Consider the following 21804-nt stretch of genomic DNA (forward strand, 5'->3'; position numbering starts at 1 on the left):
CTGATCGCAGATTGCCATGGAGAAACCGAGGTGAATCTAGTGACTGCACTAGGATTCTACAGCATGTTTGGTTCTTTAGAGTCACTATTGAATCTAGAACAAAAACATGAGATGGTCACAGCCATCAGTTTAGAAGTATTCCCAGGAGTTCTGCAAACCGTGCAGAAACACATAGGAAAATGGAGGGAAGCGATCGAGGCGTGAATGAACATCAGACACAGTGAGACTTATTGTAGACCACCAGGAGCACGATATTTGGTGGGCTCGACATTGGCTCCAATGTGCAAGAGCAGATACCCGGTGCATTTTGTAGCTGTGGATGTAAAGGGTACGAGAACGATCGTGGATCAAGCCTTCTCAGTGCCAAAGTTTGTGAGACTAACGAGAATGTCCAAATAATCTTACGAGTTGCCATGTAAGATGTTCTCAGCAGTTCCAGAGAGAACAAAGGAGGAGTTGGAATCGATACTGGGAAGGAAGTTCATGGGATACGTGAGTGGGAACTTCAGTGACTTTGAGAGACAGAAACAGAGAGGATCAACTGTTACAGATTACGATACAGTAGACGAGAATGATGAAATCCACCGAGTGATGATGGAAGTGGAACCATTACTGGAAGCTTCGGCAAAACGTAATTGGAGGAGCATCATGTTGAAACATGACAAGTTTCCCTGCCATTGCTTGCTGCAAACCTGGTGGTATCCCAAGCGTAGTAATCTGGTGTTGATCTGGGACTCTGGAGAGCTGCTCTCCATGGGTTTACCAGACTCATCACAGCCCATAACAATAGTGATAGTGGGAATTATGATGGCGATACGATGGCTGGAAGCTCATGTAAGAGAGAACAATAGACAGGAAGCGCCAACGAGAGAACAGTTGCGGAAATTGGATTGTCTGAAAGATCTAGATCTTTTTGAGACAATGTGCAAGATTCTAAACATTCCGATGGAAGTGGAAAGATATGGGCAAGGAGACGATTGATGCCATGGATCAGAGCTAACATGACTGCATGGTTGTACGAATATGCTAAGAAGCATATGTCGAAGGTCGAAGCACGGCAGAGTGTACAGTGAATATCAGCTGGACATTGGAGCATGAGCTTTCAAGCGAGCCTCCGTGACTCATCGGAATGCAGTGACCACCGCTGTAAAGAGAACTTACAGGACGAGTGAACGTAGTGGAAAGGAGAAGGAAGAGATGTTGAAGGAAGATTTGGAGAGAAACGTGACGTTGTCTCCACGTTACAGTGAATATCAGCTGGACATTGGAGCATGAGCTTTCAAGCGAGCCTCCGTGACTCATCGGAATGCAGTGACCACCGCTGTAAAGAGAACTTACAGGACGAGTGAACGTAGTGGAAAGGAGAAGGAAGAGATGTTGAAGGAAGATTTGGAGAGAAACGTGACGTTGTCTCCACAACAGCGTCTGCCGAAACAGAGAATCTAACGTGGATCCCCTACCTTGTTGCAAACAGAGGGTAGAAGAGCAGAAGTGTTGGAGGACTGCTTCCAACAGCGTCAGGATAGGTAACGAGGTGTTGCAAGACACAGAAACTGAAAGTGCAGAGTCAGTGTCACAGGAGGAAGAGATGGAACATTGACAAACGGTCGAAAGAACAAGAGGCAAAAATAAAGAAACTTAGAAGAATTTAGAAGTTTTAGAACTTCTGAACGACAAAAAAAGAAGAAAACAAAGGAGTGACGAAGAAAAAGAAAGTGAAACTCAGAATTGTTTTATGTGTGTGAAAAACTCAAGTGAGGAACCAAGCAACCAAGTTGTAATTGAAAACTGAAGCATTTAGTTGAGCTTTGAACATTGAAGAAATTGTTGCATTTATAAATTTGCATTTTGTTTTAAGTTAAGTGGCTTTAGAGACACTTACTTACTATTTATTTAGAAAGGCTTGAGTGAAGAGTATATCTAAATATTCCAGCCTGCATGATTGTTTTTAATCAACTAGGAGAACTGATCACTTTGTGGTGATATGAAAGGCTTGGGTAATCTCTCGAAGAGGAAGATTGTTTTATTGTTCTTTCTAACCACAGAGTTTCTTAGTTTTAATATCCAGGACAATAACGAGCAAGATTTCCGAAGGGAAGAAGCGTAGTAGGATAATTTTAGCTTGTTGGTTGGCAGGACTGTCCTGCGAACCAACGTCTTTATAAAAATCTAGGAGAAAATTTTTTAGTCAGGACATTGACATTGGAAGTCAGAAAAGATGTTTTTATCTTAGGTCATATCCTTATTGTGCAGATTAATGAAAGAATTTGAAGGCTATAGTGATGTAGTATGATGCCATTTATATTCTGCAGTGAGTTGATATGACGCGGATAAAAGTGATTTCGTGCATTTTATAAATTCTGTTCGATGACACTGTACCTATTTTACGAACATTGCGAGATTCAATGAGGACATTGACCGGACTGACCGGGGAGTATATGACATACGACCAGAATGGATCAAAATGCAAATTCAGCAGATTCGGAATTTTAGCAGCGAACCTTCCGAATTGACGGTTTTAAGCGATAAACAACGTTATTGGGACGATTAGTCAAACGGTGAAGGTCAAGATATTCTGGTATTTTGAAAATTTAAAAATTCGAAGTATGACGTCATATTTCTGAGAAATGTCAGAAACGGCCATTTTTGATAGAAAACCAGAGAAAAACACAACAACGATAGTTGCGATAGCGATAACAACGGAGATTGTGATTGAGAGACAACAACAAATTGCAGAAGTAGCAGAGACCGCTCCGAGTTGCAAGTTTTGTGTCGCTACAATAGTTGCAAGGCCGTTGCGAACAACGGTGAAGGGTGGAAAACCAGCCTTCCGGAAGGAAGATAAGAGCCTTATTTCCCCGGATTCAGGAATCCGGAGGGGTCTCGGGACTGAAACTTTTATTAACTTATATAAACTTTTAGCTTCCCTATTATGTCCTGAATTGAATTTAATTAACATCTGAATTCATTCTGCTAAGATGAGAAGCTAGGAGTTGGGGGAAAGGGTTGATCCATCTTCGATGGAGATGATGTTTTTTATCTACTGAAAAAAAACAATAATTCAATAAATAGTAGTAGCCCTGATTTTAGGAGTGACCTCGTGGTCTGGGGATACTGAGACCCAGCCATGAGCTCACTATTTCTGCATGTAGTTTAGTTAATTTGAGTGTTTTGACCGAAGCCGAAAGCAGTAACGTTTTTTGTCGACCCGATGTTAGAAAGACCACTGAAAGTACTGGCTTGGTAGAGACGGTTAAAAACATGTAAAGCTCGGTTTAGACGTTAGCCAGTCGCCAGTCGTCTTAGGACTTAGTTTTATTTTCCGTTGATATGTATCTTCCGGGCGAATGTTACATAAGTCACCTAAATATTCATTCGGTATCTCCAATTTTGTCTTGAAATTTCTTCCAATGTTAGACGCAGCTTCCTTCCGATCCAGTTCCAAACCGTTCGTCTCTCTTACTTCCCTGAGCTTCTTTATCATCAAATTTTCGGTGTGGGTAAGTCCTACCCCCACTCCCCGGACAAAAATACTTTCCGACGTCCCCGTCGATGGTGCTGGGTTCAAGTTATCCGGTGGTATTTCTAGTGGCCAGTCAGTAGCTGTCCAACCAAATAGTGGATTTCCTGTCTTCACATGTTTCATTGTTGATACGTGGGCTTGCTGGATGTTTTGCGCTTCCCTTTTGTCAGTCTCAAGGTTATGCATCCATTCCAGTACCCTCAAGTTTGTATTTTTCCTTCTTTCTATCTCGCTATGCTCCAGGTCTACATCTCGTTCCTGTACGGAGTAGTATTCTTGCAAGGAATGCTCGCTGTCGTTGAAGATCTGCCACTCTTCATCGGCTACCAGCTCGCCCACCAACTCCTCGCCTATCTCATCGGGTTGTATCTTGTCAATCAAGAAGTCGTCACCATACCTTTTGTAACTCATTCCTGTCCGTTTGAGATCACCTTTTCTCTTCCCTGTGGTCATTGGCAGGTCTGGTTCTATCCACTTTGGTACCTAGTTCTGCTCTTGATCACTCCAATCTTCCTCCGCGAAAGATCCTTCGTCCAAATTCACCTCTATCTTCTCTTTATCATCCATGCTCACGTCCTCGTTGCTGTCATTCTTATCTCAGGTGCCTTTCTCGTTCACCTCACATGCTGGCTCTACCAGTAGATACTTGAGCCCTTTCATGTTCTGTGGTATACACCAGTCTTCGGGGATGGGACGTGAGGTTTCGGATTTTCGTAGTGCGCCGCACGCCCTGTACTCAAGCGACAAAAGCGGCTCTGCTGGTGTACTTCCGTTATCAGAAACGGTCCTCTCCATTTCCTTCATAATTTTTAAGTCCCTTTTGCAGGTATGATATTCTGGAACACCCAGAGGTATTGTCCCACAGCATACGGTTTCGCTTGAAGTGTTCTACTTCTTCCACTGTCTCATCTGTGCCTGCGCCGTGTTTCTTCTACAGAGCTCGTTCAATTCTTGTTGTCTCTTGACCGCTTCCTTCACTTACGCCTGAGGCGACGTCTTTTTCCTTTCGTATTCCGGATAGAAAAATGTCAGGGGCATCGCTCTCGCCCTGCTAGTTAACATCATAATAGGAGTGATCCCTGTAGTTGAATGTTGCGTGCTATTATACGCCCCTACCACTTGCAGCAGATATTTATCCCAATCTGTCATGTATCTCGAGCAGTATACCCTGAGCTTGTTCACCGGTGTTTTGTTCGGTCTCTCCACTAATCCGTTCGTTTGAGGACGGTAGGTTTTTGAATGCGCTTGAGCAATGTGGGATCTCCTCATCAGTTCTTTTGTCAGGTCCCCCACGAAGGCTTTCCCATTGTCCGATTGGAATGTCATCGGTAAACCATATCGTGATATCCAGTGCGTTATCAAATGATCACAAGTCTCTTCCGCTGAGGCCGTCTGACATGGAACCGCTTCTGCCAGTTTCGTAAAGTGGTTTATAATTACCAGTATCTGATTGTATCCCGGGTCCGTCATTGAGATCTTCTGATTGTCTATCTGCACGACCTCGTTTAACTCTGAGATTTCCACGGAATTAAGTGGGAACTTTATGTTTTTAGGGTTTTTTACTTGCAAACGCGACAAGCATGCGTTCACCCACTTTTCGCAAGCCCTTCTCAACCCTGGCCAATCAAACCTGTGTAATGTTCTTTGTTGTACCTTGTCTATCCCCTGATGTCCCATCTGGTCGTGCGACCTGAACCACATTTCCGTCTGGTATAGCTGTGCCAAAATGACGAGATTATGCCTGTGTAATATCTTCTCTTCATCTTTCCTCCTACAGGCTACTACACCATCAGCTGTGTGATAGAGTAAGTCCCTTCTCTCTTTGTAGAACTGGCTCAAGATCTTGTAACTATCCTCCTCCAGGTCTCCTTTCTGCTTGGCTCCGGTCCGAATCCTTGTAGAGATGTTACTCGTCGTCTTGTAATTCTTCTGGGCTCGTATCAGATCCGAAAGTGTATCTCACTTTGACGTGTTCCTTCAATTCCATCATTTGACTATTCAGTTCCTCAGGAAAAAGGATGTCGTCTCTTAGCTTAACGCAAACTATCTCTCTCAAGACCTCCTTGTCATCGTCAAAGTCCCTGAGGAAGGGTCAGTTTGTAGTTCTCTGTCATGGTGCCTCAATTTCTCTTCTGCTAATATCATGCAAAGACTGTCTTGGTCATCACCACTCCTCTCTGAGTCTTCATCCCATTCTTCCGACTTCCCGGAGAAATTCTCTTCCTCACTGTCTCCTTCTGGTTTCGACCACTCCCCGGTCTCTTGATATGGTCCTAGGTGTTACGCTTTCTCCTTGAATGTCACCTTCTTCTTCCGAAACGTAGTCCGTCTTAGTATGTTCTCTGCGATTTTCTCGACCAATGTTTGCACATCCTCTTTGTCGTCATGTTGCTTGCCTATCGTTGAGTCCTCGCCATGAGCCACTTCCCCTCTTTTCAATATGACGACTTCCAGTTTGTCTTTATCATTGTTCCGGACTACCGGTTTATCGTCTGCTAGTTTCTCGAGTAGTCTCCTCAGATCCTCTACTATCGTTACTTCTTGTCTCCACTTCATCGAGGTCGAAGTCTTTTGCTTTTAATGTTTCCTTCACTATCTTCGACTTGAGCATCGTTTCATTTGGCATCCCTGAATTTCACTTGAGAATGTTTTTTCGTCTCATGTTCAGCTGGCAGCTCGGGATGATCCTCTATTAGTTTCCCTGACTTGTCAAGCCACCTCGTGAGTGGAAGACTGTCATACGTCTCCTTGTCAATAAATGCGAAACCATCTTTGATTTCCGGTCTGTCGGCCTCCCTTTGCTCCTGTCTCTCGTAGAATTCCGTCTTCTTGCTCGGCATTTTGATTTTTGTCCCTTGTTCTGTGCTCAATAATTATGTTATAAACATCCAGGCGCACTATCCATCTCCCAATGTAGCTCTGGTCCATTGAGTACGATTTCAACCAACTGAGTGCTCTGTTGTCGACTCGTAACTTCATTGGTTCGCTACCCAGGTATGCCCTGTATTTTTCTACAAAGGTGACTACCGCAAACATTGCCGCTTTGGGAGCCCCGTACTTCATTTCTGTATCAATCAAGACTTTGCTCCCATGGGCTATCTGTCTCAAGACTGTCTATCCGTTCCACTCCTGTTCTTGGTGGAGTATCCCAGAGATCGCTACTATCGATGCATCCGTATCCAGCACATACATTCCCTTCTCCGTGGGCATCCCTAGCACAGGTGCTTCGCACAGCTCTCTCTTTGTTCTTTGAAATGATTCCTCCGCCGCGTTATTCCACGTGAACTTCTTGCCCTTGCTCCTCATGAGTTGTTGCATTGGATATACTTTATCCGCATAGCCCTTGACGAACTCCCTGTAAAAGTTCGCAAAACACAGGAAGCGCAGTAATTGATGCTCCGTTTTCGGTGATTTCCAAGTCAGCACCGCCTTTACCGCGTTTGGGTCTGGTCTAATGCCATGTTTGTCCACTATCCTCCCCAGGTAACTGATCAAATCCTTGAGAATCTCACACTTCGATGACTTGCATTTTAGTCCTGCTCTTTTCATGCAAGCGAACACCTCGTCTAGTCGTTCGATGTGTTCCTCTGGAGTAGATGTCGCTATCACCACGTCATCCTCGTAACTTATTAACAAATTACCATATTTCTTCGTTACACTTGTCAGTGCATGTGCTATCAATCGTTGGAAAGTGGCTGTAGCATTGCAAAGGCCAAGGGGCATCCTCTTCCCTTGAAACAGCCCCAGCTGGCAAGCAAATCCTGTCTTGTCCCTGTCCTGTTTCCTCAGTGGTAACTGCCAAAAAGGTCTCCTTTCTTCTTAGCCATCACTACTCCACACGCCCACGGTGACTTGGAAGGTTCTATCATGTCATACCCTAGTAAGGTGTCTATCTCTTTTCTACATGCATCCGATTTGTTTGGGGTCATACGCCTCGCCCCCTCCCTGTGCGGCACCGCCATCTCTTCCAGCTTTATTTCATGTTCAACGAAGTTGCAGCATCCAATGTCTGTCTTATGCCTCGAAAAACATCCTGATTTCTATTTAGAACATCCCGGATGGCTTCGAGCTGTTCGTTTGTTATTTTTCCCCTTAAGTGTTCAATTTCTGGTAATTTTGGTTTATCCATTTCCAATTCCTCTAGCGTGGGTCTTTCAGGAAAGTTCGAACCCTTCGACAGTCCATCGTCTGTCCCTGACTTAAGTGACTTCACAAGACCTGATGAACATTTTTTTTTTCAATGTTCTCAAGATATTTTATCCTTATGATTCGGGCAATCAAATTCTTCATTTTTTTTCACATTTTCAGTTATTTTATATCTAGTTTTCACGGGCAGTGCGTATCCCAGCTTCCTCCCTTCTGGATTGTGATTGGTATATTAAGAAAATTCAACAAGACACTGACGCAGAGTCCACACTTGGTTATCGAGAAGGATCTTCCTAAAATAGCAGCACTTTGACTGTTTGGATTCGTTTCAATACACACTTGTTTATTGTCGCTTAATTCATTATAGTTTTTCATCCGTAAACTTACTATTGCCGCCTCATTCGCTTTCAGCCTTACCCTCATACTCAAGAAAACTGGAGCCTTATTTTCATTCGCCATTATCAAATTTACCGGTCTAATTACGTACTTCCTTTCCGGGTTCCGAATCCTGAATATCGCATTGCTTAGATCAATTGTTACCTCAAAATTCCTGCTGAAATCTCTGCCTAAAATAAATTGGTCAGACTCATCCAGATTCTCCAGTACCAGAAAACTTATCCACAAATTGCTTTCCCCCAGATCTAGAGCTACTATTGGTGTCCTTCCTAGAACCCGCAGCGCCCCTTTGTTTGCCGCTGACAACCGTATTCTTGAGTCTATCAAGTCATCTTTGTCGAACCCCATTTTTTTCTATGTTCCAATTGGTATGACACTCAAGATGGCTCCTGTGTCCAATAACCCACGCAGTTGAGTCTTTTTTCCGCTTATGTCCAGTACGTGTGCCGATACGTCTGCCTCTGTTCCCAGATACATTGCATCTTCTTCTAACATAGCGCAGTATTCGATCGATTCAACTTTATTTCTTCTTTACCAACGTAGATTTGCTCGGCTAGAATATCAGCACATGCTATCATCGTTCTTGTGTAGATGTTTATTACATCTATATTCAGCATGACCTCAGTTGGACCATAGGCTTCCGTGTATCTGTTGTCTATGGAAACTGATTTACTACCACTTCTCGTGAGTATTGCCCTTGAAGCTCTAGAAGGAGTTTTCGGGCTTGTTGCGCTCAAGTAATCCGCGTACACATCTATGTGCATTATTGTCTGATCACTCGGTTCACTCAAGTTTCTTGAAACTTTGTGGCCGCCCACTGTGATTATTGACATTACTCTTGACCCCAATTTTCGTGAGACCAAAAGATTTTCCAGTCACCATTTTCAAGGTGTTGCAATGGCTTTCACTCATTGAGTTCTCTCCGGTCTCTGATTCTGATCTTGTCATGCAGAGTGTTTCATTCAATCTCTGTTTTTCTATTTCTTGTTTCACCGTTGTTCGATTTTTTTGGTCGCCAAGTCTTGCTTCACTTTGTTGATTGCCTCTGCAGCTGCTCTCTCGTAGTTTATCTCTAGAGAGTTTCTCGTCTCGGCTCCGTGGTATCTTCTTTGTTTTGTGTCACGGCCTTCACTGTCTTTGTGGATAATTCACCACCCGCTGCTTCTTTGTTGTTCAAATCTTTTTCAGCTAGTCTATTCCTGGTATTTTGCACTAACGGCCCTGTTTGTGTTTCGGTTGATTCTGATTCTTCACTGCCTTCCAAAACAAAGGACATTCCATCCTGAAATGGCCTTCTTTGTGACAGAAAAAAAACACCTCGCGCCTATCTTGATGATCAAGCCACTGTAAAACTCATGTTCCTCCGTTTGATTCATATCCTCTTCCTCTGGTGCGTATCGCAAGCTTTTCATGCCTTGCTTGTATGTCGTGCAATCTGCCACATGATGATCTGCTGAATTTACGCAAGACCTACGTTTGTCCATGTCGTCGCCAGGCTCTTACCATGACGAACTTTGTGGCTGGCTCCCCCTTGCATGTTCTTGCCTTCTGAGAACGAGTACTTTTTTAGTTTCATCAACATGTACTCTCTTCACTTTTGTCTCATCTCTTCTGGGGTTGGTGCATTATACTATAATACGTTGCCAACATCGTTCTCAAGTCGTCACTTCTCACCCCGTTAATAAACTTTGAAGCGACGGAATTTCGTCGATTTTCGGGTCGCTTCTTCTCCTCAAGCTGTCAAGATCATCCAGGAATCGATCGGTTGACTCGTCTTCCCTTTGTGTTCTTTTTACAAATCTCATCATCGCTTGATGACCCTTCATTCCTGATCCGAATTGATTCAACAGTAAATCGAAAATTTCGTCCGCTGTATTACGCTCCTCCTCTTTCTTTGCTACCACACATTTTAGTGCTGTGCCTTCTAAATTGATTAGTATTGCCGTGCAGGCCTGCCTTCCGTCATTCAGGTTGTCCTGTTCTAGATGTAGTCTCATGACTTCTACCCAGGAGTCAGTACAGCCATCCGAGTCGTCTTTAAATTCTTTTGTTTTCTTGAAGGTCTTCCTGGATTTACCACTCCTTCCGTCACTCGACTCCTACCACAGTCCCCCGGTGCATTCGTCCAGTGTTTGGTTCCGCCCTTCATAGTAGTCTTAAGCCCTACTGCCCCTATGCTCGTTGCAATCCGGGGTAGTGGTGTGGACTCCCTTTTTCTTCCGTTGCGGTTCTACAAAGTCGACTCGAGTTTTCCGTGGTTTGTCTGCCACTAATTTATCTTGTGCTATAGTGTTTCTCGAGAGTGCATCCAGTTTGGACGGACTGTATGGCACAAGAACTTTCAGCTTGATCCTTGCTCATCGTATCCATTCTGGTCTCTAGATTCCACAACTTCTAATTCACGGTGTCATACCGTTTCTTCTTTTCTTCCATATCCTTCTTGATCTGTTTCTCTCGCTCTTTGTCGGTAGCCTCTACCTTGTCCGACATTGGCTGTAGCTTTTATTCCGTGGCCCTTGCTAAGACGTAGTAGTTATCCAGGTTCTCGTTTTTGTTGTGTTTTATTTCCTTTTCAGCTTTTGGCTGTCCTCCTCACTGCACTTCAATTTTTTGTCTATTTCACTCAATTTTGTCATTAAGTCTCCCAGCTTTACTGAAGCTGTTTTCGTTCCATCAACTCGTTCATCTTGGCTAACTGCTAACTGTTGCTTCTAGCGTGGCTTCCTCTTTATCCTTCCTGGTTTCCGTCGTTGTCGTCGAAACTGTCCCAAAGCTTTTGCTTTTCCCGGTCCAGTCGTTATCTCCTCCTTCTTTCCTGGCTTCATTCCGACCATCGCAGCAATCCTCTCGGTAAACGACGTTCTCTTCGTTTGTGAGTCGTCTTTTATCGTCTCTGGTGTGTTGGTCACCTCGTCTCCATGGCCTATTGGTGAGAACTCTACAGTGTTCTTTTCCTGTTCTTCTATTTTTGGCATCGGTGTTGACTCAGCTTCCTTCCGTTGAATTCTATCTATACTTTGATCTGGTGTTTCTAGTTCAGTCTCTTTTGCTGGTATGCTTTGTTCTTCCATTATTCTTTCGCCTTTTGTTCCTTGTTGCTTCTTGTGCTGCCATATTCACTGAAATATTCTCCCTCATACTCTCGGATTTATTGGTGTCGGTTTCTTTTGCGTTACGGTCTGGTTTTGCTTAAATCCTGTTCCTTTTCTTTCAGTTATCGATATCCTATTTCGCTTCAAGATTTTTATATATACAATTTTTTCTATCTACAATTTCAATATATACAAGTCCCTACTGTAAAATCTGATTGAAATTATAAGAAAGTTCCCTAATGTATTAAAAATTAAAACCAGTCGAATTAGTCTAAATCAGTTTTGAGTCTAAATCAGTTTCAGGCCTTAGGACCCTTCGTTCTAGTTTCGGAATGTTTTAATACTGTCCCAAGATTCCTTGACCCTCCTAGGACCCTTCGCTCAAGTTTTGGGATACTTCGATGGGGTCTTGGTACACTTTGGTTTGGTCCTAGTACTTTTATGTACCCTCCTAGGACCCTTAGTGTTCTTTTGGGAAACTTCGTTACTGACCCAGGACTTTTCTGAACCCTCCTAGGACCCTTCGCTCAGGTGTTGGTACACTTCGTTGCTGTCCCAGGACTTTTCTGAGCCCTCCTAGGACCCTTCGCTCAGGTGTTAGTATACTTCGTCGCTGTCCCAGAACTTTTCTGAACCCTCCTAGGACCCTTCGCTCAAGTGTTGGTACACTTTGTTGCTGTCCCATGACTTTTCTGAGCCCTACTAGGACCCTTCGCTCAGGTGTTAGTATTCTTCGTCGCTGTCCCAGGACTTTTCTGAACCCTCCTAGGACCCTTCGCTCAAGTGTTGGTACAATTTGTTGCTGTCCCATGAGTTTTCTGAACCCTCCTAGGACCCTTCGTCCAAGTGGTGGCTTACTTCGTTCCTGTCCCAGGACTTTTCTGAACCCTCCTAGAACCCGTCGCTCAAGTGTTGGCTTAGATCACTATCCCATGACTGCCGACAAGACTCTTGTACTTCTTCCTACCTTGTAGCTCAAGCGTTTCTTCGCCTGATTGAAGAATTCCCCTGTGCCTTATGTCAAATATTGGGATATCTGATCCACTATCCCAGTAACATCTCTAGAGCTCTAGTATAAAAAAAATCCCCAAAAACCCAATTCTGTTCACCAAAATTTTCTTTACTGAGTCTCCTAAAATTACCTTCCTCGTTTCAATTCGATGAATGTCGAAATACGACTGGTTTAATAGTCTTTAACTTTAGCCAATTTGCTAAAATTCTCTGAAATCTGGCCCAAAAACGTAAAAACTTTGAAAATTCTAATAAAATTTTAAAAATTACAAAAAACAGGAAGGTAAGTAAACCAAAAATTCATTGGAACCTATGCCGTTTTTCGTAAAAAATGTCTGGTACCTGAATTGCACGCGCTTTTCCTCCCCCTACTAGCGGTCTTGTGGGGTGTTCTCCTTTTGGAATCCAAAAACTGTCTATTTCCGATCCCGCCACCAGATCCGACCAAGTTACCTACCCTAATTCGACCCTAAATTTGGATCTCCTAGAGTTGCCCCTTCTAACCTCCCCCCTATTTAGCCCCCCATTTAAGCGGAAAATTACCCTTAAGCGTAATGGGTGCTAAATCTCTCAAAAAAAGTCCGTAGAACCAATTTCCAAGCTCTGCTCAAATAAAAACGTTTCCTCAAAACAGTGGGTATCCACTTATCCAATTTTACACCTATTTCCTATAATGTAACAAGGATTTTAACGATACCCGGTTGAACAAAGAGAACATCTTTGAGTACCTTCCTCCGTTTGCTCTTTTCTACTTTGATCACACTGCTGGCTGATCACCTGCCGGTTGGTCACACTTTCCCCCTGGGCTGGTCACCTGTTCCAGTCAAGTCTCCCAGTGGTGAAGTCTCCCAGTTGTCCACTTTCCCACTTCGCTGGTCACCTCTTCCAGTCAAGTCTCCCAGTGGTCCGCTGATGTCACAAGCTATCTGAAAACCTTACAACGCCCCACACTTGGCCTCTGTACAACGTTGCTGATTTGATCGAGACGATCGGTCTTATCGGAAAACAGTATGGGTATACTGTTTTAATTAGTATAAAGGTTTGATGTACCTAATTTGGGTATCAAAGCGACTGTCCTTTTGGAGGTTTTATCGTTTTATGTTACTATTTCTACCTTTTTTGGTTTTTTGTTTCGTTTTACGCCCTTTACTTGTTTTGTCCCCTAGTTGCCCCCTTTACTCGGTTAGCTAGGCCTCGTTTCGGAAAGCGCACCGGGAAATTGTCTCAAGTTTTCTTAAAAAGCTAACACCGTACAACCAGAAGGTGGACACGTTCCCGTTGAATCGTACCACCGGTACTCTAGAATGGGCATGTAGCCCGGAGCAGTGTCAAGTGGGTTTGATCCCGTAGTCTTGATGTCGTAAAAACACCCAGGAGCGCCATAAAAACACTATGTAACAGTCGCCTACTTAAATCACATATGAGGTTTAAGAAAAATAGGCCCTATAATCATTGGCTCAAGAGTCAGGGACACTATCTCTTGTGTTTTTCTACCTCAAGCGGTCGGAGCCAATTCGGTTCACTTGCGAGATGAGACTAAAACCCGCATTACAGCTTAAAGGCCACTACCAAAATAACACCCCACTCTAGAAAATAAGCACTCTAGAAAAATTGGAAATTTTTTCAGTTGTCGCAATAAACTTGAGCATGACCTGCTCACTTCGAATTTTTGAAAAATTGCATTTCACCCAAAATTAAGACTGAACGTTTTCTCACGGTCAAACTTCCAAATATGACCGAATGGCACAATTTAAAAATTCACATGTCAGTCAAAATTGAACTCTACAGTCAAATCTGATCTCACTCCGTTCAATTGATTAGTTAATACTGTTAATTTTTTGAAACAGCCAATTCTGTCACCAAAATGCTTCAAATAAAAATTCGTTTCTGCCATGCATTTCAGGCCATTCTGGTCAATTGTCACAAGATAGTGTGTGTTTGATCCATTCTAGATGGATTACTTAAAGTTTACCCTATCTCAACATAATCGGAAAAATGAACAGTCGAGTGAAAAATTTTTGTACTTGAGTCGAGCTCAAGAGGATTGATGGTACTCAAAAATTTTATTAGAATCGGGAAAACTTGGACCGTGAGTTCAGTTGAATGGGAAGCTTCCATAATCAACTAGGATGGTGTTTCAATTGAACTTCCTTCTTTTTCAAAAATCTGAAGAAACCAATATCTTCCTTAGAATGACGTTTTCAGTAATGACAATCAGGAGTCATCTCATCACAAATTCTAGTCAAAACCCTTAGAGTTTATTAGATGTGGAATTGATAATGATAAAAAAAAGAGATGATCAGTGTTGATTTGCTTAAAATTAAACTCCTTAAGGGTTCTGTTTCTTGAATAAGAACACACAACCTGACGATATATATTGTGTTACGAAAAAAAAAATTTCATCAAAAATTATTTTGTCATTTTGTTTTTGCGTGCCGAATACGCAAGCGGTGTTAGCAATCGGTATTGCCAGGAAGCATCTCTGTTCTAGAAAGCTGCCTGACTTGAATTCCTCTTTACATATGCTTAGCTTCTGAAAATTCTTGTTCAAAAAAAAAATCTTAACTGGGGGCCGCCGCGCCCTGATTCTCAAAAACTAGCTATGAAAAAAATATCCAACATCTACTTAGTCTCTATACTTATCGTTTTACGCGCTTTCGCTTTAGCGGCAGCCGGAACAGGGTTACAAAACGACCCCGCACTAGTCCAACGTCCCCGCACTATACTCAGGTTGCAAGGGATTCTACTATTGTTACATCTCATAAGAAATGCTTACCAATAGCCAATTGAAATGGCATCAAACCGTCTGGTCGCTTTTAAATGGTCCTGTGTCGTGGCTGTAAGACGAAAGGATTGTTAAAAGAAGATATTTATGCTCCATAAAAAATTTCAAAATTAAATGCCTAAAGAATCTCCCTGCACTTTTCAGGCGAGAAAGGCCATGCGATACAATCTTCGGTAACGTCTTTTCAACATAAGTATTTATGCTGTTCGCAAAATTTAGAGCGTAATCGAAGTCCTATTGCTTTTCTGAAGTGCCCGTTTTAAATTTTTGACCGCAGTTTTTTGCACGGGATCACGTTCAACTCTTGGATCCAAAGCTATCTTGGAACGCCTTGAATATTTTTATGTCTGTTGGTTCGAGTCTTAAATTCAAGACTGCAGCTTCGCTATCAAAAGTTGGCTCAGCCCACTTTCCTTGGGTGAATTTTTCAGGAGCATTTCATTTTTTCCAATTTCAAAACACTGCTTAAGCGCATCATAATATGTTCCATCAACAGAAACAAGCCACAAATTCGATCGTTACGATCCTATTTTTTCTCGCATGAAACTCAATACGAAGACTCAGAGGCGAGGCGGTGACTCGTTAGAGCAGTGCAAGCTGGCATACAGAAAAGTGGTGTAGGAATATAAAATGCGAGTAGTATTAATAGTATTACTAATTTTGTTATACCCCTCCGGGTCCGTTCAATATCCGATTTAAGGTGCTTGACTCGGAAATTCGCAACTCGGCGGAGGGTCACTACAGTGCAGTCACTGTCGAGCCACCCACAGATTGATATCGTACTTTCTGTACAAATAGAGATACAAAACTTGTTAACGATACTCACCAGTCGATTGTTGTTGTCCTTGAGACCCTTGCTGCTGCTCCTTGCACTACTTGCCGGGCCAATCGTCCGCTCTAAATCCTTGACCTGACCCTTCCGGATTGAGCGCAAATTAGCATTAAAGTGCTTCAAAACTCAACCAATCCTACAATACAGGCACCAAAAACAGGCCAAAATTTTGATCGTTACGATCCTGTTTGATATAAATGCTTGTAAAAATATTACATCTAACATTAACAACTAAGAAGGTCGGATCACATTTTGTCTGGGGTGATGATTTTTAGGTATTTTTTTATGATATTTTTTTCTGTTCTTCTTTATGTTTTTGGTTTGTTCTTAGGTTTTATACTACTTTATGTTTAGTTTCTCGATATCGTTGAGTGTTTATGGTAATACACTGCTCAGTAGACGACGGGACAGCCGATCCTCTCACCCTTCACAATAGGTGAATTTTCGGTCCTAACTAGAATAAAATACTCTTTCTGGGAATCTGGAAAACTTGCGCGTTCCGAACCACCCTTCCAGCTTTTAGTTAAGGGCCTAATTTAGAGCATCCGCTGGTCATGATACTAAAAAAAGGGTCTGCCGATCATGATGCTGAAAAAATTACCTCCAAGAGTGCCCAGAACACCCATGCTTTTGACCGTCTCCACCAAAGCTAGTTCAATGTGTGGTCCATTGAACTACTCGGGTCATTACTTTTTAAGGTTGTCGGCCAAACCAAGCAAACTAACTAAGTTTCATGCAAAAATAGTGAGCTCATGGCTGGATCTCAATATCCCCAGACCACGGGGTCACTCATAAGAACAGGGCTATTACTTATTTAACATAATACTTTTGTTTTTGTTCAGTAGATAAAAATCCTCTTATCCACCGGAGATGGATCAACTTTTTCCCTCAACTCCTAGCTTCTCATTATCTGAAAACGGAACTAATGTTACTTAATTCAATTCAGGACATCTCAGGGAAATAAAAGATGAAGTTAGCCTTTTCCCAAGACCCTTCCGGATTCTTGAATCAGGCCGAAGAGCTATCTTTTTGACGACCAGGAAGGGTAGCAAAATCTTCCGTAACTGTTGCTCCGTAACGGTTGTAGCTGCCGAATCATTACAATTTACAATGGTTTTCCGCTAATATCTTCGAGAATGATTTCTTTCATCCCTCTTGATAGTCGCACGTCTGTGTTATATCAGCGAAAATGGTTGTTCTTATTTTTGCGGTTTTTCAGTATTCGCGAAAAGTAAAACTGTCACGTGTCTTTACAAACAAACGAATTTTCAAAATCTCTAATGTCAGTCAAAACTGATCTCTACAGTCAAATCTGACCTCAAATCGTTCAATTGATTAGTTAATACCGTTATTTTTTTGAAACAGCCACTTCTCTCACCAAAATGCTTCAAATAAAAATTCGTTTCTGCCATGCATTTCAGGCCATTCTGGTCAAAAGTCACAAGATAGTGTGTGTTTGCTCCACTTTAGATGGATTAACTTAAAGTTTACCCTATCTCAACATAATCGGAAAACTGAACAGTCGAGTGAAAAATTACTGTACTCGTTATCTCCTCCTTCTTTCTTGGCTTCATTCCGACCATTCCGGCTTCATCCGTTGCGGTTCTACAAAGTCGACTCGAGTTTTCCGTGGTTTGTCTGCCACTAATTTATCTTGTGCTATAGTGTTTCTCGAGAGTGCATCCAGTTTGGACGGACTGTATGGCACAAGAACTTTCAGCTTGATCCTTGCTCATCGTATCCATTCTGGTCTCTAGATTCCACAACTTCTAATTCACGGTGTCATACCGTTTCTTCTTTTCTTCCATATCCTTCTTGATCTGTTTCTCTCGCTCTTTGTCGGTAGCCTCTACCTTGTCCGACATTGGCTGTAGCTTTTATTCCGTGGCCCTTGCTAAGACGTAGTAGTTATCCAGGTTCTCGTTTTTGTTGTGTTTTATTTCCTTTTCAGCTTTTGGCTGTCCTCCTCACTGCACTTCAATTTTTTGTCTATTTCACTCAATTTTGTCATTAAGTCTCCCAGCTTTACTGAAGCTGTTTTCGTTCCATCAACTCGTTCATCTTGGCTAACTGCTAACTGTTGCTTCTAGCGTGGCTTCCTCTTTATCCTTCCTGGTTTCCGTCGTTGTCGTCGAAACTGTCCCAAAGCTTTTGCTTTTCCCGGTCCAGTCGTTATCTCCTCCTTCTTTCCTGGCTTCATTCCGACCATCGCAGCAATCCTCTCGGTAAACGACGTTCTCTTCGTTTGTGAGTCGTCTTTTATCGTCTCTGGTGTGTTGGTCACCTCGTCTCCATGGCCTATTGGTGAGAACTCTACAGTGTCCTTTTCCTGTTCTTCTATTTTTGGCATCGGTGTTGACTCAGCTTCCTTCCGTTGAATTCTATCTATACTTTGATCTGGTGTTTCTAGTTCAGTCTCTTTTGCTGGTATGCTTTGTTCTTCCATTATTCGTTCGCCTTTTGTTCCTTGTTGCTTCTTGTGCTGACCATATTCACTGAAATATTCTCCCTCATACTCTCGGATTTATTGGTGTCGGTTTCTTTTGCGTTACGGTCTGGTTTTGCTTAAATCCTGTTCCTTTTCTTTCAGTTATCGATATCCTATTTCGCTTCATGATTTTTATATATACAATTTTTTCTATCTACAATTTCAATATATACAAGTCCCTACTGTAAAATCTGATTGAAATTATAAGAAAGTTCCCTAATGTATTAAAAATTAAAACCAGTCGAATTAGTCTAAATCAGTTTTGAGTCTAAATCAGTTTCAGGCCTTAGGACCCTTCGTTCTAGTTTCGGAATGTTTTAATACTGTCCCAAGATTCCTTGACCCTCCTAGGACCCTTCGCTCAAGTTTTGGGATACTTCGATGGGGTCTTGGTACACTTTGGTTTGGTCCTAGTACTTTTATGTACCCTCCTAGGACCCTTAGTGTTCTTTTGGGAAACTTCGTTACTGACCCAGGACTTTTCTGAACCCTCCTAGGACCCTTCGCTCAGGTGTTGGTACACTTCGTTGCTGTCCCAGGACTTTTCTGAGCACTCCTAGGACCCTTCGCTCAGGTGTTAGTATACTTCGTCGCTGTCCCAGAACTTTTCTGAACCCTCCTAGGACCCCTCGCTCAAGTGTTGGTACACTTTGTTGCTGTCCCATGACTTTTCTGAGCCCTACTAGGACCCTTCGCTCAGGTGTTAGTATTCTTCGTCGCTGTCCCAGGACTTTTCTGAACCCTCCTAGGACCCTTCGCTCAAGTGTTGGTACAATTTGTTGCTGTCCCATGAGTTTTCTGAACCCTCCTAGGACCCTTCGTCCAAGTGGTGGCTTATTTCGTTCCTGTCCCAGGACTTTTCTGAACCCTCCTAGAACCCGTCGCTCAAGTGTTGGCTTAGATCACTATCCCATGACTGCCGACAAGACTCTTGTACTTCTTCCTACCTTGTAGCTCAAGCGTTTCTTCGCCTGATTGAAGAATTCCCCTGTGCCTTATGTCAAATATTGGGATATCTGATCCACTATCCCAGTAACATCTCTAGAGCTCTAGTATAAAAAAAATCCCCAAAAACCCAATTCTGTTCACCAAAATTTTCTTTACTGAGTCTCCTAAAATTACCTTCCTCGTTTCAATTCGATGAATGTCGAAATACGACTGGTTTAATAGTCTTTAACTTTAGCCAATTTGCTAAAATTCTCTGAAATCTGGCCCAAAAACGTAAAAACTTTGAAAATTCTAATAAAATTTTAAAAATTACAAAAAACAGGAAGGTAAGTAAACCAAAAATTCATTGGAACCTATGCTGTTTTTCGTAAAAAATGTCTGGTACCTGAATTGCACGCGCTTTTCCTCCCCCTACTAGCGGTCTTGTGGGGTGTTCTCCTTTTGGAATCCAAAAACTGTCTATTTCCGATCCCGCCACCAGATCCGACCAAGTTACCTACCCTAATTCGACCTTAAATTTGGATCTCCTAGAGTTGCCCCTTCTAACCTCCCCCCTATTTAACCCCCATTTAAGCGGAAAATTACCCTTAAGCGTAATGGGTGCTAAATCTCTCAAAAAAAGTCCGTAGAACCAATTTCCAAGCTCTGCTCAAGTAAAAACGTTTCCTCAAAACAGTGGGTATCCACTTATCCAATTTTACACCTATTTCCTATTATGTAACAAGGATTTTAACGATACCCGGTTGAACAAAGAGAATATCTTTGAGTACCTTCCTCCGTTCACTGACCTGCTCACTTCGAATTTTTGAAAAATTGCATTTCACCCAAAATTAAGACTAAACGTTTTCTCAAGGTCAAACTTCCAAATATGACCGAATGGCACAATTCAAAAACTCACATGTCAGTCAAAATTGAACTCTACAGTCAAATCTGATCTCACTCCGTTCAATTGATTAGTTAATTCTGTTAATGTTTTGAAACAGCCAATTCTGTCACCAAAATGCTTCAAATAAAAATTCGTTTCTGCCATGCATTTCAGGCCATTCTGGTCAATTGTCACAAGATAGTGTGTGTTTGATCCATTTTAGATGGATTACTTAAAGTTTACCCTATCTCAACATAATCGGAAAAATGAACAGTCGAGTGAAAAATTACTGTACTTGAGTCGAGCTCAAGAGGATTGATGGTACTCAAAAATTTTGTTAGAATCGGGAAAATTTGAACCGTAAGTTAAGTTGAATGGGAAGCTTCCATAATCAAGTAGGATGGTGTTTTACTTGAACTTCCTGCTTTTTCGAAAATCTGAAGAAAACATTTCAAACCAATATCTTCTTTAGAATGACGTTTTGAGTAATGACAGTCAGGAGTCACCTCATCACAAATTCTAGTCAAAACCCTTGAAGTTCTCTAGATGTGGAAAGAATAATGATAAAAAAAAAGATGATTAGTATTGATTTGCTTAAAATTAAACTCCTTAAGGGTTCTGTTTCTTGAATAAGAACAGACAACTTGACGATATATATTGTGTTACGAAAAAAAAAATTGACCATGCGATACAATCTTCGGTAACGTCTTTTCAACATAAGTATTTATGCTGTTCGCAAATTTTAGAGCGTAATCGAAGTCCTATTGCTTTTCTGAAGTGCCCGTTTTAAATTTTTGACCGCAGTTTTTTGCACGGGATGACGTTCAACTCTTGGATCCAAAGCTATCTTGGAACGCCTTGAATATTTTTATGTCTGTTGGTTCGAGTCTTAAATTCAAGACTGCAGCTTCGCTATCAAAAGTTGGCTCAGCCCACTTTCCTTGGGTGAATTTTTCAGGAGCAGTTCATTTTTTCCAATTTCAAAACACAGCTTAAGCGCATCATAATATGTTCCATCAACAGAAACAAGCCACAAATTCGATCGTTACGATCCTATTTTTTCTCGCATGAAACTCAATACGAAGACTCAGAGGCGAGGCGGTGACTCGTTAGAGCAGTGCAAGCTGGCAGACAGAAAAATGGTGTAGGAATATAAAATACGATTAGTATTAATAAAATTACTAATTTTGTTATACCCCTCCGGTCCGTTCAATATCCAATTTAAGGTGCTTGACTCGGAAATTCGCAACTCGGCGGAGGGTCACTACAGTGCAGTCACTGTTGAGCCACCCACAGATTGATATCGTACTTTCTATACAAATAGAGATACAAAACTTGTTAACGATACTCACCAGTCGATTGTTGTTGTCCTTGAGACCCTTGCTGCTGCTCCTTGCACTGCTTGCCGGGCCAATCTTCCGCTCTAAATCCTTGACCTGACCCTTCCAGATTGAGCGCAAATTAGCATTAACGTGCTTCAAAACTCAACCAATCCTACAATACAGGCACCAAAAACAGGCCAAAATTTTGATCGTTACGATCCTGTTTGATATAAATGCTGGTAAAAACAATACATCTAACATTAACAACTAAGAAGGTCGGATCACATTTCGTCTGGGGTGATGATTTTTAGGTATTTTTTATGATTTTTTTCTGTTCTTCTTTATGTTTTTGGTTTGTTCTTAGGTTTTATACTACTTTTTGTTTGGTTTCTCGAT

The 21804-nt window shown here is 42.1% G+C and overlaps 2 protein-coding genes across 2 annotated transcripts in view; one reads left to right on the forward strand and one right to left on the reverse strand.

Moving 5' to 3' along the window:
- Positions 1 to 21804, forward strand: part of LOC134844447 (double-stranded RNA-specific adenosine deaminase-like) — a 296612-nt gene that overhangs the window by 40329 nt on the left and 234479 nt on the right. The window lies entirely within an intron of this gene.
- Positions 4502 to 4993, reverse strand: LOC134844953 (uncharacterized). Its single transcript, XM_063861779.1, has one exon. The coding sequence runs from the start codon at positions 4991 to 4993 to the stop codon at positions 4502 to 4504; it is 492 nt and encodes a 163-aa protein (XP_063717849.1).

The sequence above is a fragment of the Symsagittifera roscoffensis genome, chromosome 4, assembly GCF_963678635.1.
Source record: "Symsagittifera roscoffensis chromosome 4, txSymRosc1.1, whole genome shotgun sequence".
NCBI classification, from domain to species: Eukaryota; Metazoa; Xenacoelomorpha; order Acoela; family Convolutidae; genus Symsagittifera; species Symsagittifera roscoffensis.

Coding starts and splice junctions, on each gene's coding strand:
- LOC134844953 (XM_063861779.1), bottom strand. CDS start 4,993: ATGACGGACCCGGGATACAATCAGATACTGGTAATTATAAACCACTTT.